The 14,067-nt window shown below is 31.7% G+C and overlaps 1 protein-coding gene across 1 annotated transcript in view; it reads left to right on the plus strand.

Moving 5' to 3' along the window:
- The first annotated feature begins 1,699 nt into the window (after positions 1–1,699).
- The window catches only part of LOC106125824 (tyrosine-protein kinase-like otk), a 34,401-nt gene continuing 22,033 nt past the window's right edge, over positions 1,700–14,067 (plus strand). The window contains exons 1-2 of the mRNA XM_013323214.1: positions 1,700–1,955; positions 11,912–11,938. Of these exons, the coding sequence (XP_013178668.1) occupies positions 1,910–1,955; positions 11,912–11,938 (73 nt within the window). The 5' untranslated portion in view covers positions 1,700–1,909. The remainder of the gene's footprint in view (positions 1,956–11,911; positions 11,939–14,067) is intronic.

Consider the following 14,067-nt stretch of genomic DNA (forward strand, 5'->3'; position numbering starts at 1 on the left):
AATTTCTATTTCTGTGAATTCATAGATTATGTTTTCAACTACTTTTTACTTGTTTCACACCTAAAAACAGAAAGTATTAAAAATTGATAAGTTGTTCATACAATGTTCTTTCTTTGTAATTAATTATAACTGTAAAGCTTATTCTTATTGTTTAATAAGTTACAGAAACTTCAGAGGTTGGATGTAACTGCTGGTAACTTAGTTTATTTAGAAAAATAAACAATTACAGATATCTTTATTTTCATATGATCACATATTGTTGATGTTATTCATAATTTTATTATAAACAAACCTAAAGATGTGTACTTTTTAATAATAAATTTCAGTCAATTTGTCATTGGAAAGTGAGTCACACACCCATTTTAAAGTCCGACCCAAAACACAACAATAAACAAAATCTTTTAACATTTGAATAATAATTTTATTTGGTACAACTTTACAATAGCGTAATATCAAACCAAGTTTTCGTAAAATCAATTTTAATCTTTAGGAAATGATCATCATTAGTATTATTGCTATGAAGATTGCTGAAGATGAATATATTGCTATGAAGATTTTTTTTCGGGGTCTTAATTTATTTCAGTGAGATAATAAAATTGTTTCATATGTTTTCAGTTTTGTAACAGGTATGCTGACACTCACAATTTTTATAAAATCACATGTTATAATAAAAAATATTTTCGCTTTTTCGATGTTTTTTTATGGTTTTAAAAATGTTCCAAACCTAACCTTTCCAGTTTGCTTTTGGTGTTTAATTACATGTTATAAACCTAGCTTTACTTATTCTGCGCTTTTCTATTGTTCCAAACTTAACTTACCCTATGTAGTTTTCTTCGTTTTTTTTTCAACTTAAGTTACGACTCCAAAAAAAAACTTCCAAAACAGTGTAAGAATATTCCCTATCCTTTAAGACATATGTAATGGAAATTTGGCTTGATTCGGTTTTGTGAAGCATTACCTTTTACTTTATTTAGAACTTCTATACAATTTCAAAGCGAACTTTCATTTCATTGACTTTTACTAAGTAATTACGAATATAAAAACTTTTAGCAACATTTTAACGTAAATATGGAATAAGATTTATTTACGTACATAAAATATCAAGTGTAGTATCATTGATGCTTTATTTGATATGTAGTGAGATAGAATAATAGTCAAAACAACAAAAAATACAAAATATAGTTCTATTGTACTTAAAAACACAATGTAATTACCACATGGTTCTTGGAAATCTTCTCAGAAGAAAACATCAGCTTTCTAACTCTCAAAATTATAATACACTTCATCCCACAATTCACACTGAAACTACAATATTCTTACCAAATAAGGTTACATTTTAAATATGATAATATCATAAAAATTTTCGTTTGTTATATGAGAGAATGAAACTTTAATGGTTTAATGGCGGACGGCGAAGGACATCGTTGTCGGGTTTGTTTTCATGATAAATAAATTGTAAATTTTAAATTACATACTTAAATTAACTAGATTAAATTGTTGTTTATTTATAATCCAAACTTTAAATGTAAAGAAATCATAAATTTTTAAATCACAATTTATTCATATGCACTATGGTTTTTTTTTTAAAACAGCCCAAAAATTATAGAGAGTTATGAGTGAGATAGATACACAATTTTCAAGATGGAGGATCTCCGGTTACGTTCAATTTGTAGCACAGATTATAAAAGTTTCGCTTGCCTGGCGGTTGTTCAAAAGCTCCAGTCGAGTTCGTCAGTCGCTCCTTCTGTCGTGCGGTTGCTTTTAACTTGTGTTTACAACGCGTTCTTCCTTTGAAAAAAAAAACAAAAACATGCTTCCGAAGGTCTTCTAAATTAAAAATGGACGAAAATTATTCTAAATACGAATTTTAATACTCGTAGTGAACAATAAGTGTTTGTTAGTGGGAAAAATGTGTGTATTTCGGCTGGTTTTATTCGTTTCGCTGCTCCTATCCGGTAAGTCGCATCCTTAGAGCCCTTTGCGGTGCTATTTATAGGTTTTTACGGTCATTCTGGGCTGATATTAATGGGATTTTGTTAGGAGGATATGTAATTCGTTGCACGTTTACTTGGAAGCGGTCCTTTGATCCGACGCGCAGGATGAATATAAACGAATGTCTTTTGATGTTTTCTGGTCGTTGCGCCGTATTAAAACAATGTGACTGTGTTTAGATTATATCGGGGCCCTTCTTTGGAATTTTTGTGTAACGTTTTGTTAACATAAATCATTCTTCTAACACCCAGTGAAATGTTTTTAAAACTTCCGTTAGTTTGAAAACAAATGATTTTATAAAAACTTTTTGCTTTTACCGGCTGTATTATTAAAAAATGTCTAAATGTATTAACTTCTAATAAACTTTTATCACTTATTTACATACTTTTTCAACATGAATCCTCATGCATCATCTTTAATCCTTCTTACTTGATGACTCACAAAAATAATTTTGCCGACTTTTAATCACATTTAAAATAAATAACATATTCTATAAAGGTTAATAATTCAAATAAGACTAGGTCTATATCTCATGCTACTTATTATAATTTCCCTTTTCTGTATGCAGTTTAAATAAAGCATGTACTACTCTATTATAACTAGTGTTTGATTTCAATACTTTCTTACCATACTTTCTTAAGTTATCCTTTACCTATCCACATTCAATCTCACTAATTCCCTGTTTATTTGCTTATTTATATTTATTGTTATTTTGTCAAATGTCCATACCTTGCCAACCTTTTGCTCCTCAATTTCTATATCACTTTCAGTTAGGAGGAACCAATTTAAATAAATTTTTAGTCATCTTGAAATGTCAACAAAACCCACAAGATTTGTAGTTTAATGTGAAGCTTATATACTTTATGAAAATTTTTGTTTACCGTTTGGTTCATCTTTTGATTCAAGCTAGAACCTTGACCAGGTTATATTGACAGAATAGACTTAGGTTGTAGCTTTCTAGCTGCAAGAATAAAACTTGTAGAGAGTTTAAATGTGTATTATATTGATAGTAACATTTAAATAAATTAGTATCTATTAAGCCTGTAACTGTAAGTTAGTGAGAGAGTACACACTTCTCTTGCTTCTATTTTCACAGTGTTAGGAAGAAAATCCGACACTGTGCCGGTGTACTGGCACAACACTAGCCTTACTTTTATGTCCCCTCACTAATAATTCGGACACTTGACTTTATAACGAAAGCATGTCATTCGCGCCAAAGAATTCTAATTAATGATGTCTAAAAATACATTTTGAGGTAGATATGCTATAGTATACTAATTATATGTTAGTCTTTTCATACAAATGCGCCAGTGATCGAGAAATTGAGGAGTAAAAGATTAGCATGGTTTGGACATGTTATGAGCAGGGATGCTGATGATATACACAAAAAAGTAATGAAATTGAATGTGGATGGCTACAAGGGTAGAGGAAGACCAAAAAAAGTATGGAATGGCTGTGTGAAAGGGGATATGAGTAGACTCGGATATGACGGCTTATAGAGATGTATGGAGGAGTAGTACATACTGTGCCGACCCTTGATAGGGATAAGGGCAGGTTGATGATGATGATGACCATGGGTTTTGATTATCTCACTCCTACAAAAATTATATCATCAAGTTTCAATAAAAAACATTAACAATATAGATATGTTTTTATGCAATATTTTGTTAGTAGAAATGCAAGCTTTGAGGTAACAATGAGTCACATTTGGTTGTACTGTTTATCGCAGTGCAGCATCGTGTTACGTTGTAAATGTGAGACTTTCGTTATAAAATATTTAATGTTATGCTACCGTAGGTATGAAGATGTAATAACAGACAGTGCTAACTGTCAACGATATCATTTTATAGTAATAATAAGCAATTGATAATTCTGTAGTATGATATAATATATAAATGCAAATGTTTAGTTGGATGGATGTTTGTTTGAATGTATCTTAACTACAGCTAAATGGATCTTGATGAAATTTGACATACATATAAAACAGTCTGGAAGAATACATAGGCTACTTATTATGCATTTTTTTTAATTCTGCGCGGCCGAATTCGCTTAAAACATATGAAGATGAACATTTTGAGTTTAGTTACTCAAAAAATTTGTTATTTAGTTACCTAATTGTCTAAATATCCCGCCTTCAAATCTTAAAAAAAATTAAAAAACAAAGATTCTCCTTCTGAACCTTATTGGCTGTGTAGTCCTTTTGCTTTTTAATTTCATGATGATCCAATTTAAGATAGAGAAATATTTAATCTTCCATTCTTTACTAACGATCAGTGACATAATTAAAAAAAAACGATATCTCGGAGGCCATTAAGCCAAATCTTAATTAGAACTGTTTTAATTACCCCTCTTTTTTGCGGAGTCGCCCGTCTTAATCATTTTACCCGAGGAAATGGTAGTTCTCAGGTAGTCTCCACTAGGGCGGTGCTAGCTGCGTTATAAAATGTATCGATATTTTTCTTTCTACACGATATTACATAAATAAAAATTAGTCGACATTCTAGATTAAATTTAATGTAGTTATATGAAATACAAGATATTGTTTCAATTAAAAATCTAATAAGTTTCGGAAAAATCAGTTGTCATGGAGATAGAGAATCTGAGAGATTTTTTTAACTAATGATTCGACACTTTAAATCCTCGTTAGATGTCCATGTTCCATGGAACTATTATATTCCACGAGCATTTCCATGTATTTCAAATTTACTCGACGTACGACGATATGACAAAAACAATTACCGTATAGTTTTTTTTTATAAAATAAGCTAACAATCTACAAATGTGTAAAATACAAAAATAAATAATAGTGCTATTTATCGTTAGAACTTATCGATAAAATATTAAATCGTATAACGGCACTAGTCGTAAAAAAGGCTCTTTATCCCATCCTAGTTGATAATGACATAATTACAAGCAGTTTTGTTGTCGACTTTAGAAATAGCTTTCTGTAGACAGCAGGAATTCTTTCTACTCATCATCGTTGTCTTAAAAAGAAACAGCACCTTAAATCTATAAATTTATAGACACTTTTTTGTTCTGTTTCTCTCGAAATCTACATTAAAATTGTATTTAAGAAAAAAAGTAAGTCTTAAAAGGTTTAAATATAAAAACTTGCACGAATTGCTGACTGGTGAAAAGCCAATCCATACTAATATTGTAAAGCGGAAGAGTTTGTTTAAACGCGCTAATCTCAAGAACCACTGGACGGATTTGAAAAATTCTTTTTTTGTTGGATAGTCCATTTATAGAGGAAGGCTTTAGGCTATATAAAATTACGCTGCGATCAATACTTTTTTTATTCCGCGCGGACGGACTCGCGGGGGACAGCTAGTTAATAAATACAAACATAGATAAGTTACTTGTATTAATATTGCGTTTAATCTAGACTTTCCCAAGTACGTTTTCTTTCGTATTTCTTTTCTGAACCTTACATATGACGAGAAAAAAAATTGAAAAGTATCCCTTGGAAGATATTCCAAAAAAATGTGCTATGCATCCATGATAGGTTAATTCGTGAGCTAAAGCTTGACTCCTTGACTAATATCGCAGTTAGAACGTTAGCATTGTTTTCTTTGTCTACATCCATCTAGACAATGGTTGTGAGATGTATTTTTCAACGTCTTATATTTGCGGGTATTTACAAAAGAGTGCGAGGTTTTTTCTCTTGTTTTTTTTTTTAATAAAGTAACGATATACATTCATCTAACATATAACTTTTTATTAAGGATTTAAACGACTTTAAACTTTGTCTATGTTTTAATTATATAATCATATGAAAGCTAATACTCTTTACAAAGAAAGTTTTTTAGTCTCTACCCTAAATCACGTTTAAAAATTACTAAAGAACTTCTAAGCTTGTATCCGGCTAGAAGGACCATTTTAAAAATTAGTAATAAAAATGCAAAATATTAAATCTAATTATTGTTATTTGCACTTGTTAAAATCAATCAATTGATTTAATTTGATCTTAAAAAATATGTGCATTAAAATTTATGATTAATTTCTAAACTTGTCAATACTTTATTTATAAGAAAACTGTTAAGTTATGTATTATTTTTGAGCTTTTTAAACATTGGTAATGTACTTTCTCTATTACGATCAGTCTTTATCGGTTAAAGTTAATCGTAACTAATGAACGTTTCATCGCTTGCGTTTATAAAAAGTATAAATAGTAACGCTTCTTTTAGTTATAACGCAGTCTACTGTGGGTAGGATAAAAAATGATAACTGAATAAGACACAGTTTAGGTAAAATTCTAACACCATTTTTAAATTAATGTATTATTATTCCGTAAGTACTTTGGCAAGTAGAACTCTTCCCGTGAGTTTCTGAAATAAAAATTTCCGTTTAAAACATATCTCTGTATTGTCAAAGATATTGACAGGGATGACGATATTTATATGAAGATTTTGGCCTCAGAAACCCATGGTTAATTGTACAATGTTTCGTTTTATCGGGCTGTGAATTTTCATTGCCGAAACTATTGTAGAAAAGTGACTCATCCATCAAATTGGAAAAAATAACTACATGATTTAGTAAAGTTTTTTTTTTAAATACACGACCTATTTCTATCAGATCTCATGTGAGTTATGTATTTTTTATTTCCGCTCCTAGTTTATGGGGTTCAGTACTTCGAAAAGAAAAAAACGGAACCCTTATAGGATCACTGTTTCTCAGAAACGCGTGAAGGTATCAAGTTGGAATTTATTTTTTAAGTTTACGCTAATTTCAAACATGCTTTTTAGCGACTATTATTGTTGTTAGGATTCCTGTACAACTGATTATTGGTGTAGTTATAAGTGATTGTAATTATTACGGCTAGTACTAATTTATGGTTAAATTAGTAGTTCAGTTCAACTTTAAAATACAGTACCAGTCTTTATAGTCGACCTACGATAACTCTAACAGTAACAGATTTTTATTATTTCATAATAATTGTATTTTATTAAGAATCCAAACATCTCAAATATAGATAATAGCTTTACGTAAAACACTATTAAATGATTTGATAATTACTAAAGATTAACAAAAGATTTACTGCAGGTTTCTGAGACCAAAACTATCCGTATAAATCATATTGCCAATGACAATATCTTTGACAAAACATATATAACAATATCTTTTAAACAGAGTTTCAGAAACACACGGTTAATCATTTATAACATGCTTTAGTATTTATCAGATTTCTATAGTAATATATGTTTCACTTTTTAAAATTAACAGACAGGAAATTTTTTCAGTTGTATGTACGTAATATTACTCAAGTACTTTTTTCATTTTTTTTCTTCAATGGATACCAGCATTTTAATTGCAAATAAACTCTCGATATAATAATTGATGAGCTCTTTGATTGAGATCGATTCAATGCTAGTGATGGCCCTTAAACAAGTTTTTTTTTAACGATATATAACCAATAACTTGATCGGTTATTTCAACCGCACGGAATTAAGTGGGTTTTTTTACATCGACAACTATAGAGGTTTTGATTTTTTGCTGTTTTTTTTATTCCAAAGAGGTGATACTATTTCGTAATTTATAACTATTTATAAGAGATGTAGGGGATTTATTATAGATTGGTAATTGTAAAAAATAAAAAAAAAATTCTATCTTGACTTCTTCGTTAATTCTAGACTCTACAGGATGTTGATTACCGTCCGCGTGGCATTAAAAAAACTTATTAGCATATGTGTTTTTCCAGACTATGTTAGATCCATGCCAAATTTCATCGAGACCCGTTGTATCGTTCTGAGATACCTTGAAACAAACATCTGTCTATCTGTCTTAACATTCGCATTTATAATATTACATAGTAAGATAATAAAAAGAACTCTTTGAATTGAATACAAGGGCCTCTTCTCACGCGTCACCTACCCTGTGTAAAGTGGCTATCCAAGGTACGGGATAAGCATAGTATCAGAGTACGGGAAGAAAAAAAAACCCGATCCGCTTCGCCCTAACGCAACGAGGCCGTAACCCTGCGCCCTAAGGGGAGCAGAACTATAAAATCCGACATATTTACGAGCTTGGTTCAACCCCCGTTTATAAACCGGTGACTTGAGTGATGGACGGCGGCGATTTTGATTTTGTCATGAAAAATAACTATTCCGTTGCTTTTATACTGGAAACAACTATATTATTTACTCTATGACTATATTTTTAATAAACTCTGTCATAGATTAACTATAAATCAGAATGCGCAGTCTAGAGCGTTGTAGCAAAAATTACATAAAAAGGATAGTTATATTTTATTTAAGTTTTTGTTTAATTTTATACGTATTTATTTATAGGTAACACTTATAATTTCTCTCCACTTTTATAATTGTTAGTGAAACTCGAAAATATTTACACTGAACTAAAATGTTTCACAGAAGTTTTTTTTTTAATTTTTTGTACTTGTACCGCACGCCAACTCACAGTAAACTTGGTGCGACGCTAATCAGAATTCAACTTTACTAGTCACGTTTAGAGTCTAATTTTTTATACCCACGTATCATTCGCGTCGAGTTCTCCAAACGTCGAACCGGCGTGCCACTGTTGAGTTTTCGAGTCGACATTTAAAAACAAAATATGTGGATTATTTTCTATTTTTCATATTCTAGACGTCAAACGACGCGTAATATAATCGAAACTAAAGAACGTGCACTTGTTGGCGGAGAATTTTCTGGAATTAAACAAAATTAAGGGGACATTTTGAGTCGTAACTCGGGTCGCGAAGATTTCTTTTTCCACCAACCGTCAAGGATCTCCGTCTGGAAGCACTTGCGCATTCATACTGTTACGTAGAATAGTTACAATGTGTATTTAATGTTTATGCGGGGACTTGAAAAAATAAAATAACAAGCTACTCACTTTTCGTTCTCTGCACACTTCGTTATAAAAATTTAAGGGCTTATTTTGTGTGGTGGGAAATATATTCGAATGAATATCTCCCCTGTCTTTCTGCCTTATAGAATCAAGTGCACACTCAGAGCTATATGGTCATTTAACAGTCGCTTAGCGTAGATTACTTATACTTAATCTACGTTATGCGGCAGTTATTCTTTTAATGCTTTGTAAGGCATACTGACTAAATATCAGAGACCAATAATGACGAAAAATCTTTTCATAAGGGTAGGTTTACAAAAAATCTATAAAAAAATTTAGTGGTACCTACAAAAATCCTTAAAAAACTATGTTTCTACTGTTCTAAGTTTTAAATCCTTGTAGTATAGTGTTGGAAGCAGACGGCTACATCTTCCGTCTCACTTGTTTGTTTTGTATACGGGCTTGTTTAGAAACTACGATAAGGTACGAAGGGTGGGTATTTGATAAGATCTAAACATCTTCCCTTCCTTGATTAGAAATGGAAACAGTTTTCTTGCGGGAATCGTTGACAATTGTAGATAATTGTTTTCGTCTCTCTCTTTCTTCTTTTGTTGCAATATACCTATCTCGCTCATGTAACGAAAACTTAAACGACCATGGAAAGCGACAAATCTTTTAAAGTTCAAATAAATGTTTGTACTACAGTGATTATCGTAAGCACCATTGCTGTTTTTTATACATTGTCTCTGTTTTCTTCAAAGAGAACGAGAGAGTTGGTAATACTTTTTTTTAGAAAAGTTTTTTCGGCAGTGGAATCCCACGCTAGTGGAAACATTCGCTCCCTTGTTTATAAAATGAACACCGACCTGTCGGATATTTGTCTTTACACGGCAAGGTGACGGGGCTTTACAAATTGGACGGGTTTCTTTGCTTTAGACAGAAATTGCACCTTTGTTAGGATTGTTTTTATATCAAAACTAGCTGTCGCCCGCGACTCTGTCCGCGCGGGATTATTATACAAATATATGTTGGCTGATTCTCAGACCTACTCAATATGCTCACAAAATTTCATGAGAATCGGTCAAGCCGTTTCGGAGGTGTATGGGAACGAAAATTGTGACACGAGAATTTTATATATAAGATTTGTCTACTTTACCCTACCAAGTTTTTTATGCCAAATATTTCCAAATACATATATAATAAACCTGTGTAATTTTTTGTCTTTATCACGATTTTCATGAAAGCGTCAAACCAAGTCGCATACTATCAAAGACTTTAACACTAAATTAAAAAAAAAATATAGTTTACTGTTTGCTATACTGACAAAATATATCATCGCGATGTAAAAAAAAATGTATTATTTTTTCAAATTCTACAAAAGTCTGCAGTCATTTTTTTTCTCCGTTAGTAAAACTATAGACTTGGTGTATTTCTGTATTTTTCCACATTCAGTGAGCGGATATAATTTTTTTTTCTAACGATGTTGCCACCGCGTTGATTTATTCCCAAGTGTCGACCGTGTCAGCGGCGCATGTGAGACCATGTAATGAGAACATAGTAGGGATGGGAAACATGTATAAATAGCATTAACTATATTTTGTATACATTTTTTTTTAACTTATATAAATATTATTTTTTTAATTTTTTCATTGTTACTGACTGTAGTTCTATCGGTGACAATTTTCATTTATTTTTTAAATATGCACAAAAGCGTATAAAAAAACTGTTAACTGGGTTATAAAACGGTGGATTTTCATAATGTTAAAGGATATGAAGAAACAAAATGACAAACTCTTTATATTTATTTCGTGGCAATTCTATAGACAGAGCGTCGGTGGCTCAGTGGTCAAGCACTTGACTTGCAATCTGCAGGTCCTGGGTTCGAATCCCGCCATGTACCAATGTGTTTTTCGATTTACATATGTACATTTATCCGACGTTCTTATGGTGAAGAAAAACATCGTGATGTAACCTGCACATATCTGAGAAGAAATTCAAAGATATGTGTGAAATCAACCAAGCCGCACTTGGCCAGCGTGGTTGACTATGGTCTAATCACCCTTAACTTAGGGTAGGCTCCGAGCCCCTCAGTGGGGACGTATAATGAGCTGATGATGAATTCTATAGACTGTATAAAGCTATTTATACACATAAAGCAGTGCAGTTTTTATGAAAAAATTTTTTTTTTTTAAAGAAATTGAATTCAATTTCCTGTATTACCGTAGACGCGTCTTTTCAAGCGTATATTTACAAAAATATCAATCGCAAAAGTAATTAACACTTTAATTAAAACGATATCACTCGACCGTGAAACGTTAAAATTAAAAGCTAAAAAAATATACAAAAAATAACGTTTAACGTAACGTTATAGCAGTACGACACTAGCAGACTACTCGAGCTGGAGTGTCGCTGCGATTCGTTAGCGTGGCCGCGGCGTTTTAATTGCGGCCGTAACGTTAATACCTGTAACACACAAGTCCAAAAGCGAAGCGTTACTACCGCAAAATATAAAGCCTGTAGTACACTGATTTACGAAAACGGAACGCAAAGATTACTTCGTATTAGAAGTTAAGATCTTTTAAGGAAAGAGCGATGTGATAATTAATTTATTCGGTTCCGGATCGATCCATGATAGTTTCGCATTCGTTTTGGTTACGCATCGCTTTCGTTTCGTGTGTAACAAGCGTTTGTAGTCGGATTAAATTGGACTACAGTTTGTTATGTTTTCCCTGCGTTTCGATCCACTCGGCAATGCTGGCTGAATGTTTGAGTGTACTGTTGCTCGCTGCAGCTTAACATTTTCGCGCCAAAAGAGAAAGGAGTTTATATATGTGTGATTTTTATTATTTTATGGCGTCGGTTGCCATGTTTCATACTGACGAACTTTTTCATTGTCGATTATTGAAATGCTATCCAAGATGCTTTGCTCATGTTCTTCAGATTTTTAAATTGATTCAATTAAAAAATAATTTTATTATACTTTTCTTATACACAATTATTTTATTTATACAGGAATCCATTTTTTTCTCTTTAAATATTTTTTAATTGGAAGAAAATGTTGTAAAAATAATGGTTTTTTTTAAAATAATATTTAATATTTTTTATTTGTTTACAGGCATTCTACAAAGCTTTGGATATGAAGGTAAGCTTAAATATCACTAAAAAGAATTCAAAGATTTGAATGATTCTTACCTTTTTAATCTTTTTTCCGAAGAAGCGTCTGTGAAAAGGTAAAAGAAATATCGCGTCATAACTAACTTAATAATTAAGTAACGCTAATGCCCCGTGACGTCATTGAATTATGCGCACAGTTCCAAACTCACTCCCGTGGGATGGAGGGGACCTCCTACCAAGCAGACTGCCTAAATAAATGAGATTATTTAGAAGATTTAGCAAAGATTATAGTACTTTTTTTAAACATAATTGATCGTCGATAATAATATGTTTTAAACGGAGATTTTTGGTCTCAGAAACCCACGATTAGTATTGTTATTTATATATTTGATCGTTATCTTTAAATAAAAGAAATAATTTTTACAGAAATACAATTCGAAGTTACAAACTTAGGTCAAGCATTAAATATTAGACCAATCTAGATCAGAAAGAGGAAAAAATTTCTATTAATTAAAAAAAAAACTTAACCAAGTTAAATAAAATTATTTTAAAAATTAACGTATCTCTGAGTTGCAAACCTTATCTCAACATTCCTATTTGCTAAATTGTCGGAAAGGATAAAAACATTTTGATGTTCCGACGATAACGTAACTGGTTTTAACATAAACCGGTTGGTTCGGACTAGTTGTGAACCTGGTGGAGCCTACAATTTCGGGACTCGCAACTCTGGATTTAAAACATAATACCTACCTTAAAATAAAGGCTGATTACGCCTGGATATATGGATGGATGGATTCGTTTTGAGGTATCTCCAGAACGGCTGAACTATCATGATGAAATTTGACAGACATATAGAACATAGTCTGGAAGAACACATAGGCTAGTAATGAAGGTTTTTTTAATACTGCGCGGACGGAGTCGCGAGACATACCTAGTATAATCTAAATGCTGAACAAACTGACCCAAATATATAAATGTAAATCGATTTTTATCTAATCGATAATATTGATACATCTCTAGTTATGTATGTGCGTTTGAACACACGCATTCGTATCTATTGGTTACTTTTGAAGTTGCCGCCGTATCAAATTGGCAGTGTCGGTAGATATCGTTTGATTTATAACAAACATTTTACACTGATTTATTGTACCGCCGCGCTTTTAACAAAGACAATGCAAACTAACTGATTGTTTTACCAAATTATGACTTAGGTCTATTGTTACAGAGTTCATTTTACTTTACAAAATGTAACATATAGATACTAAATAAATATTTGTAAAAAAAAACAAGCGATTCATACTCAAATATGTAGAAATAGACTTATTTCCTTATGTAGCTATCCTTTTCTCGCACATATAAAAGAATGAGAGGTTTAAATGTACGAATTACGAGTAAACTTAACGTAATATCGCGTTGAAAGACAAAAGGTCGCCGCCGGTCAAAAACACGACGTCGAACCTACGGAGAAGGTTAATCGGAGCGTTAACTTTAACGGAGCGCCGATTTAACCTTTCGATTTTATATTGACTGTAGTATACGACTTTGCAGATGCAGTATATATAGTTATAGTTAACAATATAAACTAGTTGTGCCCGCGACTCCATCCGCGCGATATTAAAAAAAATCATAAGTAGTCTATGTGTTCTTCCGGACTATGTTCTACATCTATACCAAACTTCAGTAAGCCGTTCTCAAGATGCGTAGTAACAAACATCCATCTAAACATTCGCATTTATAATATTAGTAAGATTAAGTACATTTTTTTATATGTTTTGTTCACTATTTTAAATAGAATTTTTTAATGCATTGAAAAATGAGCTGTCTATTTTATTCGACTTGGTTTTTTTTTTCGTAAATTTTTTTAATGCCTTTCGCCTCAGTAATTATATTGTACATGGATGAACAGACATATCATGTGACAAATAGACTTGAAAAAACTACACCCACCGATGTTATTTTAGACGTGTACAGTCAATTTAAAGTCGCTCTACCATAGCACTGTCGTTTTCAAGACTTGCAAAAAGGTATGTGTTACCAGCAAATTGTGAACCTTGCCTATTTGGAACTTGTTCCGGTAAAGTGCAGATCGTCCAAATTCTTTTTTTTTTTACTCAATAAATTTATGTACTGTTATAATTTTGTTAATGTGTCATTTCA

Source organism: Papilio xuthus, unplaced genomic scaffold (assembly GCF_000836235.2).
Source record: "Papilio xuthus unplaced genomic scaffold, Pxut_1.1 DF825783.1, whole genome shotgun sequence".
Classification (NCBI taxonomy): domain Eukaryota; kingdom Metazoa; phylum Arthropoda; class Insecta; order Lepidoptera; family Papilionidae; genus Papilio; species Papilio xuthus.